We start from the raw sequence: 17138 nt of genomic DNA, 5'->3' as shown, positions 1-17138 counted from the left end.
GGAACCGAGGGGTGGTTTCCAATCAAGTTAAAAGTGGCCTGACCCAGCCACCCTGACCTGTCTCCTGGGCCCGTCCAGCAGAGACCTGTGCCTAAGTGTCCCTACACCTCCTCACGGTCAGAAAGGGGAAACCCCCGAAATGCCTTGGACGGGGGAGGCCCAGCTGTGCACCTGGACTCCAGCGTGGGCGCGGAGGGGGGATCGCTGGCACCCCAATAGCCCTGGCCTTGTGCCGCGTGGGAGAAGCCAGGCTCAGTCCATCCCTGGGAACTTGTCCCCAAAGACAGACTGTTGAGAGGGAGCTGATTTTGGGGTGGGGCAGCCGGGGCGGGCGAGACCACAGTGGCTCACTGGAGGGAGGGCGGGGGCCACCTGGCCGTGCACTGAGGGGCGGTTCCGCTGTGCACGGAACACCCCACCCTCGGGGGCTGAGGCTGCAGCTCCGCCCCCTGGCCTTTGCCCCGGCTCAGCCCTCAGGCCCCCCCTTGTCGGGTCACCTGACTCTGACCTGCTGTGGCCTGAACCCTGGCGCTCTTCTTGCAGCTGGGGGAGGGTGGAGTCGGAGGGCAAAGTCCAGCAGCCTCCAAGGAGGGGAAGGGCAGGCAGAGGGGGGATGACATCTCTGGGCAGCAGGGGGTTGGGGAGACCCTCGGTGGTGGGCGGATGACCCTGGGCAGTGGGCAGAGCTCAGCCCCCCTGAGCCAGTCACTGGTCTGCGACCCGGGGCTGGGGGTCCACGAGCTGGGCGTGGGCAGCTCTGGCCGGCAGCGCACCTGCTTCCAGACTCCGTCACCTGCCCGCTGCAGATCCAGGTCCTGGAGGGTGGTGACTAATGGGGTGGGGAGGCGGGGAGGGGCAGGACAGCACTTGGCCTGTGCCTGAGGGACAACACTCCAGCTTCGTCCTCGCTGCAGCCGGTTGTCTGCCAGCCCAGGTGAGGGGGCTGACCAGTCTTACGGGGAGCTATCCTGGTCTAAGGGTGCTGACCACTTCTAAGGGGGTGCTGACCAGTCCTGAGGAGCTGTCCTGGTCTGAGGGGCTTTCCTGACTCTGGGGAGCCTGCCGTTCCCTTCGCCTGCCCACTGGGGGCTCAGATGCTACATCCCCTGGAGGTGGGGTGTGGCATGGGGTCCTGGGGTCCCTGGCCCTGCCTGTCACCTGTTTGTCTCTGAGGTGGCCTGGGGCCTGGGTGCTGGTTGGCATCAGGTGGGTCCCATCTAGGCCTGGCCTCCCTGCAGCAGGCCACCTGTCTTGCCTGAGCCTCCGTCTTCCCTCCTTAAAACGGGGTCAGAGCCACACAGCCCATGGCAGCCCCGCGTAGCCCAGGGCCTGGACAGAGGCTCCTGCCTCCCCTCACACACCCCGTTTGAATGAAGCGCCCAACCTTTGTTTGCCTTCCTGCGGGAATAGTCGATATACAAAACCACGTGAACCCCAAGGTGCTGCCCACTCAGAGATCAGGTTCCTTTGGGCAGTGGTGCCAGCTGCCCCGCGGCTCCTGGTGACCCTGCCTGCCCGGGAAATCCAGAGGGCCCTGCACTTTGGGGTCAGCCAGGCTGGCTGCCAAGGGGCCCTCCGTCCGGGGCCAAGGGAAATATTTCAGCTCAGACTGGCGAAGCTGGAGGCTGGTTTTGAATGGAAAGCAGGTGTCTCTGTTAGCTCCGCCTCGAGGTCCTTTAGTGGAGGCGGCCTGCTCACAGGACCCGCTGGCTTCATTCATTGGTTGCAGGAGGTCACCTGTGCCCTTCCTCAGGCCTGACCTCAGGGCTCCCAGAGAGAAAACTCCACCTGGGAGAGGCCTGGGGTGAGGCCCAGAGGGGAGGCAGGCGGGCGGGAGGTGGGGTCCTGGGTCTCCCCACTCAGTGCAGAGCTGGGGCTCCTTCCCCTGGGGGTGAGGTGGGAGAGCAGGGGTCCTGGGAGGTTGGGAGGGCCGGCTGCCCAGATAACAGGGAGGGGGCAGGCGGGCAGCCCTGCTCGTCCTGGATGTGGCCATACAGAGGTGTGGCCCCGGACTCTCAGGGCTCTACGTCCCCAGACGCTTGGCTCTCCACACACACCGGCCCCCCACCTGTGAGCACCCTGGGCTCCTGAGGCTGGTCTTTGGCTCTGCCCATTGACCCAGCAAGGTGGGCTGAACCCCGGGAGGGCGGAGTGGCGGGGTCTGCCCACTGCTGCCACCGCCCCCAGGTCCAGCCCTGCCCCCATCATGAAGCTGACCTGCAAGGAGCGGGTCCTCACGGCCATGCTGGGTGCCATGCTTGCCCTGGCCATCACCACTCTCATTCTGATCCTGGTGGAGGCCACCAGCATCCTCCTGCCCGCAGACACCAAGGTGCGCCCGGCCCTGAGCAGGGGGCGGGCTGGGCGGAGGGGGGTGCGGCCCCCTGCCCTCCTGACCCCAGTGTCGCTACCAGTTTGGGATCGTGTTTGACGCGGGGTCCTCCCACACGTCCCTCTTTGTGTACCGGTGGCCAGCGGACAAGGAGAATGATACAGGCGTGGTCAGCCAGGCCCTGGCCTGCCAGGTGAAAGGTCAGTTCCCTCAAAGGTGGGTGGTGTTGGGAGCCCCTGCCCACTGCCTGGATGGGCTTCCCAGCCGGGCAGAGGGCTGGGAGGTGGCACAGGCTGGTCTCCATCCCTCAGCAAGTCAGCACATTAACCTCAAGGAAAGGGGACTCAGAGAGGTTGAGTGAGTTGCCCCAGGTGGCACAGCTGGTCGGTGGGGTACAGGGACAGAGCCTGCAGTTGCCTCCCAGGGTCCAGACAGGTCCCCACCTGAGCTGCAGAGACCCTGCTCAGCCCTTCCTGCCTCTCCAGCCTCTGGGGCTCCGGGGTTCCTGTGCTTGTGGTCCCCTCCCCACCCCAGCCTCTGCAGCTGCCTCTGGGGCTTCCTTCCTGTGTCTCAAATGCCCTCTCCTTTCTCGAATAAGGGTCCCTGTCATTGAATGTGGGGCCCCCAAGGGAATCCAGGATGACCTCACTTTAACTTAATTACATCTGCAAAGTCCCCTTTTCCAAATAAGGTCACACTCGGAGGTTCTGGCAGGGGCGAGGGTGTGGACACACCTTTCAGGGACCACTGTCCAACCCCCCACAGGCCCTTTCAGTCCAGCCAGCCTTCGGGGCCTGGAGCCCGGTCCTCCTGGGGTGCTGTGTTTCAGGCCCGGGAATCTCCTCCTACACCTCCAACCCGTCACAGGCTGGCGAGAGCCTGCGGGGCTGCCTGGAGGAGGCGCTGGCCACGATCCCAGAGGCCCAGCATCAGCACACGCCCTTGTTCCTGGGGGCCACGGCTGGCATGAGGCTGCTCAGGTGAGGTGGGCAGTGTGGAGCGGCTGTGAGTGCTGTGGTCTCAACGCCCCGGGGTGGGTGTTAATGGGTGGGTGTGGGCTGCTGGCCAGCTTCACCCCCCCACCCTCCCTCCTCCTCTCTGCGCAGCCAAAAGAACAGCTCCCAGGCCGAGGAGATCTTTGCAGCCATCACCCAGGTCCTGGGCCGGGCCCCCGTGGACTTCCGGGGCGCCGAGCTCCTGGCTGGTCAGGATGAAGGTGCCTTAGGTTGGATCACCATTAACTACGTCCTGGGCTTGCTGGTCAAGGTGAATGAGCAGCCCCAGGGTGGGGGTGAGGGCTGGAGGAGCCGGGCTGAGTCCGCATGGTCAGTCCCGGAACCCGGTGCCCCTCTGTGCTCAGTACTCCTTCTCTGGAGAGTGGATCCGGCCTTCCGAGGGGACACTGGTGGGCGCCCTGGACATGGGTGGGGCCTCCACCCAGATCACCTTCGTGCCCGGAGGCCCCATTCTGGACGAGAGCACCCAGGCCACCTTCCTCCTCTACGGCTTCAAGCACAGCGTCTACACCCACAGCTACCTCTGCTTCGGGCGCGACCAGATTCTGAACAGGCTGCTGGCTGGGCTGGTGCAGGTGGGCTCCCCGGGGGAGGAGGCTTGCTGGGTGCCCTGCCCCAGGCAGGTGCTCACGGCTGCCTCCCACCCTCCCTGCAGAGCAGCCCGGGCCACCGCATCCGCCACCCCTGCTACCACAGTGGCTACCAGGACACACTGTCCCTGGCCCCCGTGTACGAGTCGCCGTGTGTCCAAGCTGCATATCCCCCCGGCTTCCCCCAGAACCTGACTGTGGAAGGGACGGGGAACCCTGGGGCCTGCGTCTCGGCCATCCGGGGCCTCTTCAACTTCTCCAGCTGCAAGGGCCAAAAAGACTGTGCCTTCAACGGGGTCTACCAGCCCCCCCTGCAGGGCCCATTCTATGTGAGCACTAGGGCCCCAGTCCCCTTCTGAGCCCCAGGGGCCTGACACCAGGTGGGCCCAGACCGAGCCCTGGGCGGGTGGGACAGGTGGCCTCCTGGAGACTCTGCACCCCAGGGTGGGATAGGACGGGGACCTGGCCTGCCTGGGCACCACTCCTTCACAGACATACCCGTCTCCCCCGCCTCCCCTTCAGGCCTTCTCCAACTTCTACTACACCTTCCACTTCCTGAACCTCACCTCCGGGCAGCCACTGGCCACGGTCAACGCCACTGTCTGGGAATTCTGCCAAAAGCCCTGGAAGCTGGTGGGTGGGTCCCAGGGCCACAGCTTCCCTGAGCAGGGACTCGGGGACCCCACTGGGCCAGTGTGGCAGTGGGTGTGGGGGAGCCGTGGAAGGGAGGACAGCCCCCTGGCCGCACGTGGGACCAGCCCCCAGCAGCATAGGATGTGTGTGGCCTCACCTGGTCCCTCCCCTTCCCCTGCCCAGGTGGAGGCGACGTGGCCGGGGCAGAAGCGTTGGCTACGTGGCTATTGTGCCTCCGGCCTGTACATCCTCACGCTCCTGCTCGAGGGCTATGGCTTCAGCGAGGAGACCTGGCCCAGCATCGAGTTCCGCAAGCAGGTGGCTGGCCCCAGACCCGGGGAGGGCGGGCAGGAGTCCGGGGGTGGCGGCCGCAGCCCTGACCGCGTGTGTGCCCTGCAGGCTGGAGGCGCCGACATTGGCTGGACGCTGGGCTACATGCTGAACCTGACCAACATGATCCCGGCCGAGGCGCCCGCCCAGTGGTGGGCAGAGAGCTACGGAGTCTGGGTGGCCAGTGTCGTCTTTGTGGTGCTGACCCTTGTGGCCATTCTCACGGCAGCTGCAGCCCAGCTCCTCTGGCCCCGGGACTGAGTGGGCAGCCTTCTGGCGCAGGGGAGGCCCGGCTTCCGCAGCCCAGGGGCCACCCCAGCCCGGACGCCTGAGCTGGCTGGAGCCGGCCGAGCTCCTGACCCACGGGGCCTCTGAGGGGCTCGTCCTGCGGCTCTGACATCAGAGCTGCTCTGGCCACGGAGGCTGTGCTGTGGCCCCATCCGAGCCCCTATCCTGGCACCCTGGGTCCCCTTCTCCACGGTTCTCTCCAGGGCAGGGAGCATCTGTCTGCACAGATGCCCGGCTGCCGGGACCGCTGGGGTGTGTCTGCAGTGTCAGAGGGACATGGAGCTAGTCAAGCCCAGGAGTGGGGAGTGACGGCTGGAGCAGGAAGGGGCCTGAGTCCCTGGGAGGGGCAAGTGGGGGGCCCGGGGTCCCCAGAGTCCGCAGAGCCTCAGGAGGAGGCTGGGGGAGGCCCAGCCTGAAGCCCACGTGTTTCCTGGCCTGAGGGAGGCGTGACTTCTCCGGAGCAGCCAGCCCCCACCCGGAATGGCTGAGCCCAGAATATGTCCACGCCTTGCTGGGGGTTGACCACTTTTATTAAAACCCTCTCTCCTGCCTCGTGACTTCTCAGGGCTGGTCTCGCGGCCCAGGTGGGCGGTCGTCGGGGCTCCTCACGTGCCGGTCGGCCAGGACCACAAAGCACTTGGGGAAGATGCCCGTGCGGCCATCACAGTGGCCCTCCAGCCACGCGTGGTCCACTGCAAGGAACCAGGGCAATGGGCCACGTCCCCTTACGGACCCCGTGTGCCCCCGTGGGCCCGGCAGGGTGATGGGGAGAGGGCTCTGCCTGCCCTACCTGCACACAGGACATCCACAGTATCTCCCGGCTGCAGGTCCAGGTCCTCGGGTCCCTGGGCCGAGTAGCTGTGCTGGGCCACCACCTGGTAGAGGACAGGCCGGCCACCTACTGCCTGTGACAGAAGCGGCACTGCAGGGCCAGCAGGGCACCAGAGGGTCCTGGGCCTCCCCCAGAGCCGCCTGACCCAGCCCAGGCCCGTGCTCTCCGAGGCTCACCTGGCACCGGAGCTGCAGGCCCGTGGACTCAGAAGCCGCGTCCCGCCAGGCCCTCTGCAGCCCCTCCTCCTCTGGGAGGGGGACCCAGCGCCCCTTGTCACCTGGCTCCCGGTAACTGCAAAGAGACTCATCAGAGTGGGCAGCCAGGGGCTGTCAGCCTGCCCAGGGCAAGGGCTGTGGGGAGGGTGCTGACCTGGGACACCTGCAGCTCCTGATGGGTCCAGCTCCTCTTCCAGCTGAGGCCTGGGGTTCTCTCCCTGGGGCTCCCTCTCTGGGCTACCCTCCCTGGGGTGCCCTCCCTGGGCCTGGGGCTGAGAGGTGCCCAGCTGAGCCCACTGTCCTGCCCACCTGAGCTGCCCACACTGGGCCTGGTGAGGGAGGGCCTGGCTCAGCAGGGTCCTCAGGCTGGACAGGTCAGCTCCTTGTGGGGCCTTCAGGGCCAGGGTGAAGGCACACTGCACCATGATGGTCACCAAAGACTTGGAGTCCCCTGCAGCCACTCCCTGGGGTCAGGCAGAAAGACGGTGGTAGGATTTGGGCCTGAGGTGAGGGCAGGGACTGAGAGGGTGGGAGGGGCTGGGCCAAGGGACTGAAGGCTTCACCAGCCAGGGTCCCTGGGGCTATAAAGAGGGACAGGGCCTGGTCTTGGGGCCCCCACGACCCTGGGAGTAGGGACTTCTTACCCCAGCATCCACAGGATCCTCAGAGGGTTCAGGGTGTGGCCCCCCAGCTGCCAGCGGCCCTGCAGAGGGGGATGGAGTGGGGACTCAGGTGGGCACCCCCACAAAGGGGAACATTTTGGAGGACCTGCCAGATCACTGCCCACAGGGAGGCCCGAGGCCACCAGTTTCTTCCTCAGGGGTCAAAGAGGTTTCTCTTAGCCCCCCAGATGCCTACTTCCTCCGAGTGCCCCTCACCCACCACTCAGGACACCCTTACCTAGAGGAACCTGTTTGCCAGCTTGGTCCGTGTGGGGACTCTGCAAAAAAAGCCACAGGCTCTGCTGGGCCATGGTGGGGGCCAGGAGTGGGGCCTCGAGGGTGGGGCCTTCAGGGTGGGGGCCAGGCAGTGGTGGGGCAGGGATGGGGGCCAGGGCGTGGTGGGAACATCGGTGAACAAAGTCCTTGATAAACTGTGAAACTGAATGGCTTTCTGTGTGTGTGGCTGGACCCCCTCTGGCCGCACCTGCCAGTGAAGCCCAAGTCCCTTCCTCCTCAGCCTCACCCAGCACCTGGGGGCTTCCCATTCCAGGAAAGGAGGCAGGGGTGATGGGGGCCCCAACTGAGGGGTGGGAGACAGCAGGGACTTGTGGGCTGCAGGCCAGTCCCCCCCAGGGGCCACCAGGCCCTGTCTGCACTGGAGAGAGCAGCAGCCTGCCTTCCCCCATATCCCCGGCCTGACGGAGGGAGTCAAAGCTCTGTCTCCCGGCGGGCAAGGAGGCTGCCTGCCCTGCTCTGAGACCCTTGTGATGTCCAGCGGTGGCCACTGGCCCCCACGCTCAGCCTGGGGTGGGGAGTCCTCCCTGCCCATCCCCACCCTGGCTCACACACCTGCTCATCAGAGGTGACGGGTGCGCGGTGGCCGGCCTGCCCCGCCTGGCCAGACGCGACCTCCATGTCAGCGCCGGAGGGCGTCCTGGGGCGGAGGGGGGTGCCAGATCCGCAGGAGCCTGTGTCGTGCACCCTGGGGGGAGGGGGCCCCATTCTCAGGGCTCATTCTCTTGACCCGGCTGCCCCCTTGGTCAAGAGCTCTGCCAAAGGTGGGCCTGAGGGAGCCCTGAGTGCAGAGCAGAGGAGCTATGGGGAGCCTGGCCCAGGCGTGGGGCTTGCTCTGCCTCCATGCCCTGTGCTACCTTGAACTGCACCAGTCAGAGCCACCCCCTCTCCAAGGCCCAGGTTTGGCAGTGGGGGAGGGGGTGCCTACCTCACAACGCAGCCCAGCCTGCGCCCCTCCCCGGCACCTCACTCTGTCCCTCCACGCTGCCTGGAGCCCATCGAGGCCTGAGCGGAGGTCCGATGGGAGCAGGACAGGGGGAACCCTGAGCCTCTGGACAAATATGAACACAGAAGGGCTGAGAAAGGCTGGGTGCCCCCAGTCCTGGGAGCTCTGGCCAGTATCAACCTGAGAAAGGACATGACAGTCCTGGCCCCTGGCCAGAAGCAAGCACACAGGGGAGACACCCCTTCCTACCTTGGGCCAGCCCGGGGCCTGGCTCCACCATGGTCATCCTGAACCTGTGGGCAGAGTGGTGTCCTGCTTGGTGCATAGACTCCCATGGGGGGTGGTGCCAGGGCAGGCTGGCTGGCAGGGCTCTCCCAGGGGAGACTGTGATTTTCAGGCTGTCCCATGGGATAGGACGGCCACCCCCAATTTCAGATCAGAGGGAAGTTGGGGAGCCCAGGAGGGCTCAGAGCAGGTTCAGCATCTCCCTTCCTCGGCAGGGGAGGCCTGCAGCGCTCTGACCCACAAAACCCAGAGGAGGAGGCTGAGGGGGAAGGAACCCACCCACCTGGGGCTGCCGCGGCCGAGCGCCCTGGTGCTGGTCAGTGAGCATGGCAGAGGCTACCACCACCTGGTGAGGGACAGCAGGCGGTGGCCAGGTCAGGAGGTGATGGCTCCTGGGTATGTGGGGTCTGAGAAGTGAGAAGCGGCCCCCCTTTTACCTTGGCCTTGCCCAGGAAATCCACGGGCTCCAGGTGCTCCAGGTGCCGCCTGTGAGGCCGGAAGACCTCGCCCCTGGGGACCCTCCGAGGCTGCAGGGGAACCTGTTTCTGGAGGGAGTTGGCCCATGCAGACCTGTGTCTGATCGGGCCGCACCTGCGGGAGCCCCTGAGCTCCGGAGCAAAAGGGGCCACTTGGGGTCACCACCTCCTCCCACAGGCCATACAAAGCCCTCGCCCAGCCTCCACACCTGGGCACATGGCCACCTCCCTCCGGAAGTTTCTCCATCTCAGACAGTTGGTCCTGAGGGGTCTGTACTTATGTGAGCCCCACACTGCAGGCTCTGGGCCCCGTCAGCCAACCTGGGTCAGCTCAGGAGCCCGGGGCAGGACTGGCCTGGTTGTCCTCACCTGCACTTGAGCCAGGGCAACGTTCAGGTCGCCGCAGGCCCCTCCCGGCCCCTTGGAGATGGCTTCCTCCAGGCTGCGGGCGGCCTCGGCCCAAAGCCCCAGCCCACACTGTGTCGCTGCCACATTGAACAGCACCTGAAAGCCAAGCGAAAGGTGAGGCAGCAGCCGGGCCCGGCCCTGTCCCACTCCTAGGGCAATCCTCTGGCCCAAGCCAAGCCCTCGTCCTGCTCATGGCCCCTCCCCCAATCCCATTACCAGGTCCCACGCCTGGTCCAGCTGGCATGTTCCCCAGCCACAGTTGCCAGGTCTCTTCTGGGTGCCCAGCCACGTGAAGCTTACCTGGCTCAGTGGTGGTCACTCTCTGGGACACCCCCTCCCAGTGGCCCATCGCTCTGGCCCATCTCCATCTCTGGGGCATCCTCTAGCCTGTCTCACCCCATTCTGCATCTGGCAGGACCCCCTCATGGCCTTTCCTCCCTGCACTGCACCCCCCGGGTCTGGGGGGCTGCCTGTCTCTGCCCTGTCCCCTCTGCCATGGAAACGGCTTTTGATGGAAATGTTGGATTGGGTTAAGGCTGTCACCAGCAGGGACCCGAGGGGGACAGCAGGTGCTCTTCCAACAAGAGAAACTGCTGTCCCTGAGGCTGCCGGGTGACCATGCTCCTGGAGCCGGCTGGCCACCCACTGGGGACCCTGCACCAGGGCCTGGTGGGAGCCACCTGCTCTGTTCAGTGCCCTGGGCCAGGGGACACAGGTGGGCTGTGGACCCACACCTGACGGGCCTTTCTCCGTGATTCCCAGGGGGCTCCAAGGCAGTGTGTTTCTGGGCATGCTGGGAGTATGAGGGGTCCTCCCAATGCCCCTCTCCACCGGGGCCCCGGCCTCCTTGGGGTAGAAGAGTGACCAGTGGGGACTAGGGAGCACCCTGGTGAGAGGAAGCCTCTGTCCACAGAGCCCCACCTGTGACAGTAACAGACAACGGGGCCCAGAGGACGGGGCCTGCAGGAATCAAGAGCCCTGGAAGGACCACTGGGCCACCTCCCCATGGACAGCATCTGGAGGCCCCGCGGGCCCCACCTCTCACACGCTCACCTCCCAGGCCTGCAGCTTGAACCGCAGACCCAGCTGTGTGTAGTCGATGACGGTGTTCCCCCTCAGCTGCGCCAGGGCCAGCTGGAAGTCGGACAAGGCCTCCTGGAACCTGCGGGCAGCCGGGAACAGGGTGGGGCTTCAGCAGGGAAAAGGGGCCTAGCCCTGCGCCAGCTCCAGGGACATCTGGACATCTGGGGGGCAGTGGTGGTCACTCAGGTCCTGACGAAGGGCACAAGGGGTCAATGCTCAGATGTGGCTGCATCTCGAGTGTGGGGTGGTGCCCAACTCTGAATTCTGGGCATCTCGCTCTCCTGCCTGGGGCCCCTGTCTGCACCCCAGACCCTCTTTGGAACCCCAAATGTGCCCTGCACATTTCCCTCCTGCTTCTCAGGCCCCCCACTCCCTGAAGGCCTTCCCCTGCAGAGCCCTGCTGCCAGCTCCCTGACTCCACCAGTCCCCCTCCCCCAGGGAGGCTCCTGGGCTGAGCCTGTCTGCCCAGTGTGGGGCCTTCTGTGCGGCTTGTCCTGGGGCCAGGCTTGTCTCTGGGAAGGGCTACAGTGCAGACACCCTGGCGAGCAGTGAGAACTCCAAGCACCTCTGGGTGCTGGGACCCACCACTCCAGGCCTGCCCTCGGTTTCCACACCAGTCCTGCTACAGCAGCCATGGTGAGGGACAAAGGAGGGGATGCCCTCAATGGTGCTGTGTGAGCCTCACAGAGACCAGAGACTGTGGCTCTGCCCCACGTCCCACTCCCGTCCAGGAGGAGGTGACCCCCGGGAGGGGGGCGGAGGCAGGAACACAAGGGGCTGTCAGAGGAGTAACAAGGAGGCCTGTGCTCACCTCTCCAGCTGGAAGTGGGCCACTCCTCGCTGGAGGAAGCCAACAGCCAGGCAGGCGTCCTTGCTCACTGCCTGGTCGAATGCCTGGGGATAAAAATGCCCTTGGAGCGCCAAGATCTGTAACCCGCCACCCCCTGTCACAGACGCAGTGCAGAAGGACAACCAGGGACAGGGCCAAGGAATTCCATCCATGGGCCTTGCGACAGCCACCTGCAGGTGAAAGCCCCCTACCAGGCCAGGGGCGCTCAGAGCTCACGCGTAGGCGTGCGCAGGGCCATTCAGCTCCCCTCGCTGCTACAACCTAACCCCCCACACACCTGAGCCCCTGAGGCGCCTTGTGGGGGCTCAGAGTGCGGGGAGGCAGTGTCACAAACCACTTTGTTTACCACGAGGACAGAGAGCGGACAGAAGGAGACAGCCCCGCACAGCGATGATGGTTACCTCTGGGGGATGTGGTTATGCAAGGTTTCTGTCTTTGTAGGTCCTATTTTTGGTAGCTCACGCACAATGACACACTTCTCATCCAGTGAGTCAGAAAGCACAACGCGGCTCTCCCTTAAACCGCACCCAGAAGTGACGTCATCTGTCCCTAACGGGGACAGAGGCCGCAGGAGCCGTGTCATGGTCTTACTCTCACTAGTCTACGGGGGGGGGGGGGGGGGGGAGGTGTCAAACTGAATCCAACCCAAGGTCAAAGGTGCGCTCGGAGGTCCTGAGTGGTGGCCACTCAGGGCCGATGGAATCCCCTCGTTTGCTGTCCCGCCACCCGGAGCATCCTGATCAGGGCTTGGCTGAAGCTCACACAGCAGAGCAGTCCCAGCACCCCCTCCTCACCTGGGCCACCCCCAGGACGATTACTAATGGTAGCTGTCCCGTCTGCTTTGACTTTAGACAGCACTGCGGCCCCTCCTTTGGGGCAGGGGAGACTGGACGCCTCGCCACAACCTGCGTCCCCTCTCTCGTTAAATCACAGTTTACCGAAGTGAGGACTGGCGTCCAGTGGCCAGGCTCCCTTTCTTGGGCAACATTTGAACTGAAAAGGTTCCTGAGAACGGTGGCTTCGTACGCAAGGCCAGAAATGACGGGGTCCCCTGTGCACGTTGCCCAGGCCCCTCCAGTGAAGGAGTCTGGGAGACACTGACACGGCTGCTCTTCCGTGTGGCACCGCCTTTCCCTTTCATTTTCTCCGACAGAAGTCGGGGACCAGCAGCGCTGGGTGAACATAAAGCCTCTAAAGGGCAGCGTGGCTCTCTGCTGCCCCCTCGGCGGAACCAGGTGTGTGGGTCCCTGTGCACCCCTGAGCTCTTGGTTCTGTTTTGGGGAGCGGGTTGGAAGACACATGAGCACTCACGTCTGGGGTTTGGGCAAAGAATTGTCGCCTCACCATCATCACAGGCATCTGGTGAAACCCCTTGCCCCAAACTTTACCCCTTGGGGGACAGGTAGGCCCCTTCCCAGCCGGATCCAGCCTGGAGCTTGTTTCCAGGTTTGTTAGCACCTGGGTGAGCACCTGCGCGGGTGTGGGCCGCGGCCCTGCCCCATGACCGCAGAGCCTGGCATTTGGTCATCGCCGAGAGGAGGCAGTGAGAAGCCTGCACCCCCTGCTGGCCGCCTCAGCTCAGGGCGAGGGTCCCCTGACCACACAGCTCCCACCTGCCTTAGGGGTTCGCCGGGGCAGAACGCTGAGCGGACATCCCCAGGTGGCCTCCGGAGGAAGGGGGGGCGGGGGGCTTATCCCCGCAGCCGGGTCCTCATCACGCCCCGCGCAGGGTAAGGAGGGCCCCCAGTGCCAGGCAACAGCCTCCCCCACTGGCAGAGGCTCAGCGGCCCCCGGCGCCCGCTCACCCGCAGCGCGGCCTCGGGGTCCCCGGCCAGCAGGTGCACGCAGCCCACGTTGAAGCACATTTTGGCGGGCGGCTCCGGGACGCCCGAGAAGAGGCGCAGGGCGCAGCCCCAGTCCCCGCGCTCCACGGCCTGCACGCCCCGCTGCCAGTCGCGCACCCGGTCCCCGAGCGAGGGCATGGCGGCGTCCGCACCCGTCCCGCCCGCAGAAGGCGCAGCTTCCGGCAGGAGCGCCCCGGGGGCGACCTGGGGTCCCCGGAGGGGTCGGGGGGAAGGACGGGGCGCCGAGGGCGCGGAGCAGGGAAGTCGGCGCCAGGAGAGGGGCTCGGGCTGTGGGCCCCTCCGAGGCGGGCAGGGGGCCAGGGGCGGGGGCCAGGGGCGGAGGGCCGCGGGGCACCTGGGCGAGGGCAGGAATCCGAGAGCGCCAGGTGCGCTACGCCTCCCGCGGGCCTGGGCGCCCCCTGGCGGCAGGGCGGCCCCGCCCCTTCCCGCACCAGCCCCGACCACGCCCCCAGCAGCGGCCCCGCCCCCGCGTCAGCCCCTCCCCTCCAGCCCGGCCACGCCCCCAGCGGCCACGCCCCTCACAGAGCCAGCCCCGCCCACGCCCAGCGTCGGCCCCGCCCGTTCCCGCGCCAGCTCCGCCCCTCCAGCCCCGACCACGCCCCCAGCAGCGACCCAGTCCCGCCCCTCCGTCTGGCCCCGCCCCCGGACGTGGGCCGAGAGGCTGGGAGCGCTCGGCTTCCCCGCGGGGCCGGCAACCTCGGTCTGGGTGCTGCCGAAAAAGCCGTCCGGGTCCGCTGCTGCCGCGGCCCGCTCAAGGTTCCGGGCGGACCCCGCGGGCTCAGGTGAGCGACCCCCGGGTGTGGGCCGAGTGGGCGGCCTCGGGGGCGGCTGCGGCGCGGGAGACAGGGCTGGGCCTCGGGGCTGCAGGTGGGCAGGGGCTCAGCCCAGCGCCCCTTAGCGGCCGAGCTGCCTGTCGCCCCCACCCGCCTGCCCGCGGGCCGAGTCTGACGGGCGCGAAGTCCGGTCCTCGGGGCCCTGCGGGCTGGGCACCGGCAACAGGCCACGAAGGGTCTCCCCCGCGCGCGGCCAGTGCCGCAGGGGGACACCACGGCGGGGGCTCGAGAGGCAGGCCCTGCAGACCCCAGGTGGGGACACGGGAGCCCTTCCGGGAGCCCGGCCGCGCCTCGGAGCCGGAGGGGCGGCCCCAGGGCTCCCGGGGGAGCGCAGGTGGACGGCGGCGCCCCAGCCACACTTCTGGGGACTCTCTCAGGAGCCCACGTCTCCCGGCCCCTCCGCCCTCCCCAGGGCTCCCCTTCTTTCCCCCAGAGAGGGGGGCTCAGCGAGCAGGCAGGACCCAGCATCATCCCACCCCTGCAGCTGGGTGGGCCCCGCGCGGCGATGGGCAGATGGGCCTGTTGACCTTAAAAAAGTGAGAGTTATTTTAGCAGCAAAAATGGGCTCATTTGGGAACAGCAAAGAATTGCTATTCGGGACGAGCGAGCCGTAGCAAACCCGCGGACAGGAGGAAGCTGGGAGGGGCTGTTTGAGCGAAAGTGCACTGGAGGGAGCGAGGGGCCCGGAGGCCACTCCCCTCCGGCCGGGCTGCGGGGCCGCCGGTGCCCCGCGCGGGCCCCTCGGTCCCGCAGCTGGTGGTTCCGTCCGGTGCGGCCGGCGGCGCACGCGAGGGGCTGCGCCACAGCGCCCCCTGCTGGCCGGACTGCACCTGAAGCCAGGTTTCTTTTTTTCTGGTTCACGTAGTCAAGGAAGTTCTCCGGAAAACAGAACCAACTCCGTGCAGAGAGGGAGAGACGGGTGATTTTAAGGAATTAGCTCAAGCAGTGGTGGGGGCTGGCAAGTCCAAAACCTGCAGGGAGGGCTTGCAGGCTGGAGAGCCAGGGCAGAGCTGATGCTGCAGCCCAGGGCTGAGGCCGCCTGCAGGCCAAATTCCCTCTTCCCTGGGAACCTCAGTCTTTTCCTCTTAGGGCCTTCAACTGATTGGGTGAAGCCCACCCACACTATGAAGGAGGATCTGCATTACTACAAGTCTGTTGTTTTAAATGTTAACCTCATCTAAAAATACTTTCACCGCAACATGTGACTGTGTTTGACCAACTCTCTGGGCACCATGGCCTCACCAAGTTGACACATAAAATTATTCACCACACTACCCAACCCCAGAAATGCTCAGAGGGCACACAGAGGTCCAGTCCACTCACTGGCTCCTCCCATGACCGGTTCCTTCCTCTTCCTCTCTCCTGGGCCCCACCTCCACCTGTCCACCTCCCAGTTCATTTTTTTTTTTTTAAATATCTTTATTGATTTCAGAGAGAGGAAAGCAGAGGGAGAGAGATAGAAACATCAATGATCAGAAAGTCATTGATCGGCTGCCTCCTGCAACCCCCCAACTGGGGATCGAGCCCGCAACCCGGGCATGTGCCCTGACTGGGAATCAAACCCTATCACCTGGATCCTAGGTCAGCGCTCAACCGCTGAGCCACGCCCAGCCAGGCCCTTCCAGCTCAGGTCCTTGCTCCCTGCTTCCCAGAGATGAAGGTAGCTAGAGGGGACCCCGAGCATCTGCCCCCACATATCTGCCTCCCTTGAGAATATTCCTGCTCCCTTGAGGGCCTGCCCCTCTCTGGGGTTAATTCTGGAGCACAGATGTCAATCAAATGAGCAGGAATTGGATATTTGGGAATTGCTTGCAGCCCAATACAAGGTTGAGTTGTTGTTGTTTTCTTTTTAAACAATGGTACTTTCCAAGAAAAAAATAAAATGCACATAAGATTTTTCTCTCAGGAAATAAAAAGGCTTGGATGTAATTGAGATGCTTAGCATCCAAGATCAGCTCCAAGAGACCAGGTGTCCTTGGGTCTGGGGCCACCTGGAGGCACACGGTTCCTCCCTCCGCTCTCACAGACCTGAGCTGGCTGCTGCTGGTCCCTGAGCTCATGTCTCCTTGCAGCCTCACCCTGGGGGGCACTGGGGTACAGCAGTGAACTCTTACCTTTGAGCTGGTTAGTTACATGTAAGACAGGAAACTCAGGAAATAGCCGTACTGTGTATTCCTTAAAATATGGATGTAAACACCCAAAGAAATGGCCGAAGGAGCCCCTGGGAGCGGCGCCTCTGGGAGGGGCTCTGTCCCCCACGCCTGTGTCAGGGTCCTGGACACACACGGCGGCTGTGTATATGTTACTGTGATACCCACAAATCTGCATGTAAGCAGGAAGTCTTTATAAGGCCTCACGTAAACAGGTTAAAGGAGGGAGACAGGATGCTCTCCACAAATACTTGTCCACAGAAACTGGTGGCCGCTTGGGACTATGACAGTTGTTGCCCTCTTGGGTGTGCCTGTGTGTGGGGTGGGGAGCTCATGGGTTCTCACATATAGTAGATCCACCTCTGAGGCCAAGGCCACCTGGGTCCCCCACGCCTCTGAGACCACAGAGGTGGGCCCTGCACATGGCCTGCCCATCGGGATCCCTTCTCCCTTCTGTGTGGAACCCAGAGCCTAATTGTCCCTCTTCTCTAGCTCCCTACTCCTTGAGCTGCCTGCTGCCTCCCCTGGCCTGGCCTGGCCCACCCCGAGGATGGACCCCAGACACCCTGCTGCTGTTGACCCTGCTGCTGGAGACCCTGCTGATGGTGAACCCACTAGTGACCCTGCTGGTAGTGACCCCACTGTTGGAGACCCTGCTGGTGGTGACCCCACTGCTGGTGACCCTGCTGCTGCTGGTGACTCTGCTGGTGGTGAGTGCTATTCTGTGGGTGAGCCTATGCCCCCCCCAACATGGCCCTAAGTCCAGTTGGGCTGCACTTGGCAGGGCTGGGTGTGTGGAGGGGGGATGTGGGGGGGTGTTACACGGAGTGTGTGCTTGGTGTCATGTGTAGGGTCCACGTGTGGGATGTGTCTGGGATGCATGTACATGTGCAGAGAGTGGGGGGTTCTGCACACGGGGTACATGTGTGTGCAAAGGCAGGGAACCCAGTAGAGGCATCTGGACGCTGTGGCTCTGTGTGGGGTTGGGGCACATGGGGTGGCCTCCGTGTGGAAGTGAGTGTGCAGGTGCCACCAGCCCTCAGGGTGTAG

The 17138-nt window shown here is 64.9% G+C and overlaps 3 protein-coding genes across 6 annotated transcripts in view; 2 read left to right on the top strand and 1 right to left on the bottom strand.

Moving 5' to 3' along the window:
• Positions 1–561: 561 nt before the first annotated feature.
• On the top strand, positions 562–5745 carry ENTPD8 (ectonucleoside triphosphate diphosphohydrolase 8). Its single transcript, XM_081151528.1, has 10 exons — positions 562–934; positions 2188–2332; positions 2415–2532; positions 3162–3312; positions 3439–3598; positions 3693–3923; positions 4004–4267; positions 4461–4571; positions 4755–4889; positions 4971–5745. Exons 2-10 carry the CDS (start codon positions 2207–2209, stop codon positions 5160–5162), a joined length of 1488 nt encoding a protein of 495 aa, XP_081007654.1. The 5' UTR covers positions 562–934; positions 2188–2206; the 3' UTR covers positions 5163–5745.
• Positions 5703–13526, bottom strand: NOXA1 (NADPH oxidase activator 1). 3 transcript variants are annotated; one of them, XM_081151530.1, is made up of 14 exons: positions 13046–13526; positions 11202–11284; positions 10361–10469; positions 9269–9403; positions 8861–8962; positions 8707–8769; positions 8388–8431; positions 7748–7880; positions 7137–7176; positions 6881–6939; positions 6546–6700; positions 6198–6312; positions 5980–6094; positions 5703–5881 (listed from the first exon to the last, which is right to left on the bottom strand). In XM_081151530.1, exons 1-14 carry the CDS (start codon positions 13220–13222, stop codon positions 5751–5753), a joined length of 1461 nt encoding a protein of 486 aa, XP_081007656.1. In that variant the 5' UTR covers positions 13223–13526; the 3' UTR covers positions 5703–5750. The 3 variants fall into 3 exon arrangements, with proteins under 3 accessions (XP_081007656.1, XP_081007655.1, XP_081007657.1); XM_081151529.1 differs by having other exon boundaries at positions 8861–8968; positions 13046–13497; XM_081151531.1 differs by having other exon boundaries at positions 5980–6064; positions 8861–8968; positions 13046–13497.
• A 229-nt stretch (positions 13527–13755) lies between these two features.
• The window catches only part of EXD3 (exonuclease 3'-5' domain containing 3), a 42590-nt gene continuing 39207 nt past the window's right edge, over positions 13756–17138 (top strand). The window contains exons 1-2 of one of the 2 annotated variants that reach the window (XM_081152350.1): positions 13756–13887; positions 16581–16798. In XM_081152350.1, coding sequence (XP_081008476.1) covers positions 16639–16798 — 160 coding nt within the window. In that variant the 5' untranslated portion in view covers positions 13756–13887; positions 16581–16638. Of the gene's footprint in view, positions 13888–16580; positions 16817–17138 lie in introns of both variants that reach the window. The other variant, XM_081152349.1, reaches the window with a different exon arrangement.

This window comes from Miniopterus schreibersii (assembly GCF_964146895.1).
Source record: "Miniopterus schreibersii genome assembly, chromosome: 11".
NCBI lineage: Eukaryota > Metazoa > Chordata > Mammalia > Chiroptera > Miniopteridae > Miniopterus > Miniopterus schreibersii.
This window is presented reverse-complemented; position numbering and strand designations above follow the sequence as displayed.

Coding starts and splice junctions, on each gene's coding strand:
- ENTPD8 (XM_081151528.1), top strand. CDS start 2,207: ATGAAGCTGACCTGCAAGGAGCGGGTCCTCACGGCCATGCTGGGTGCC. Junction 3,599..3,692: donor TCCTGGGCTTGCTGGTCAAG/GTGAATGAGCAG, acceptor CTCTGTGCTCAG/TACTCCTTCTCTGGAGAGTG. Junction 4,890..4,970: donor GCATCGAGTTCCGCAAGCAG/GTGGCTGGCCCC, acceptor TGTGCCCTGCAG/GCTGGAGGCGCCGACATTGG.
- NOXA1 (XM_081151529.1), bottom strand. CDS start 13,222: ATGCCCTCGCTCGGGGACCGGGTGCGCGACTGGCAGCGGGGCGTGCAG. Junction 6,940..7,136: donor TGGCAAACAGGTTCCTCTAG/GTAAGGGTGTCC, acceptor CCCCCTCTGCAG/GGCCGCTGGCAGCTGGGGGG. Junction 6,701..6,880: donor AGGATCCTGTGGATGCTGGG/GTAAGAAGTCCC, acceptor GCCTGACCCCAG/GGAGTGGCTGCAGGGGACTC.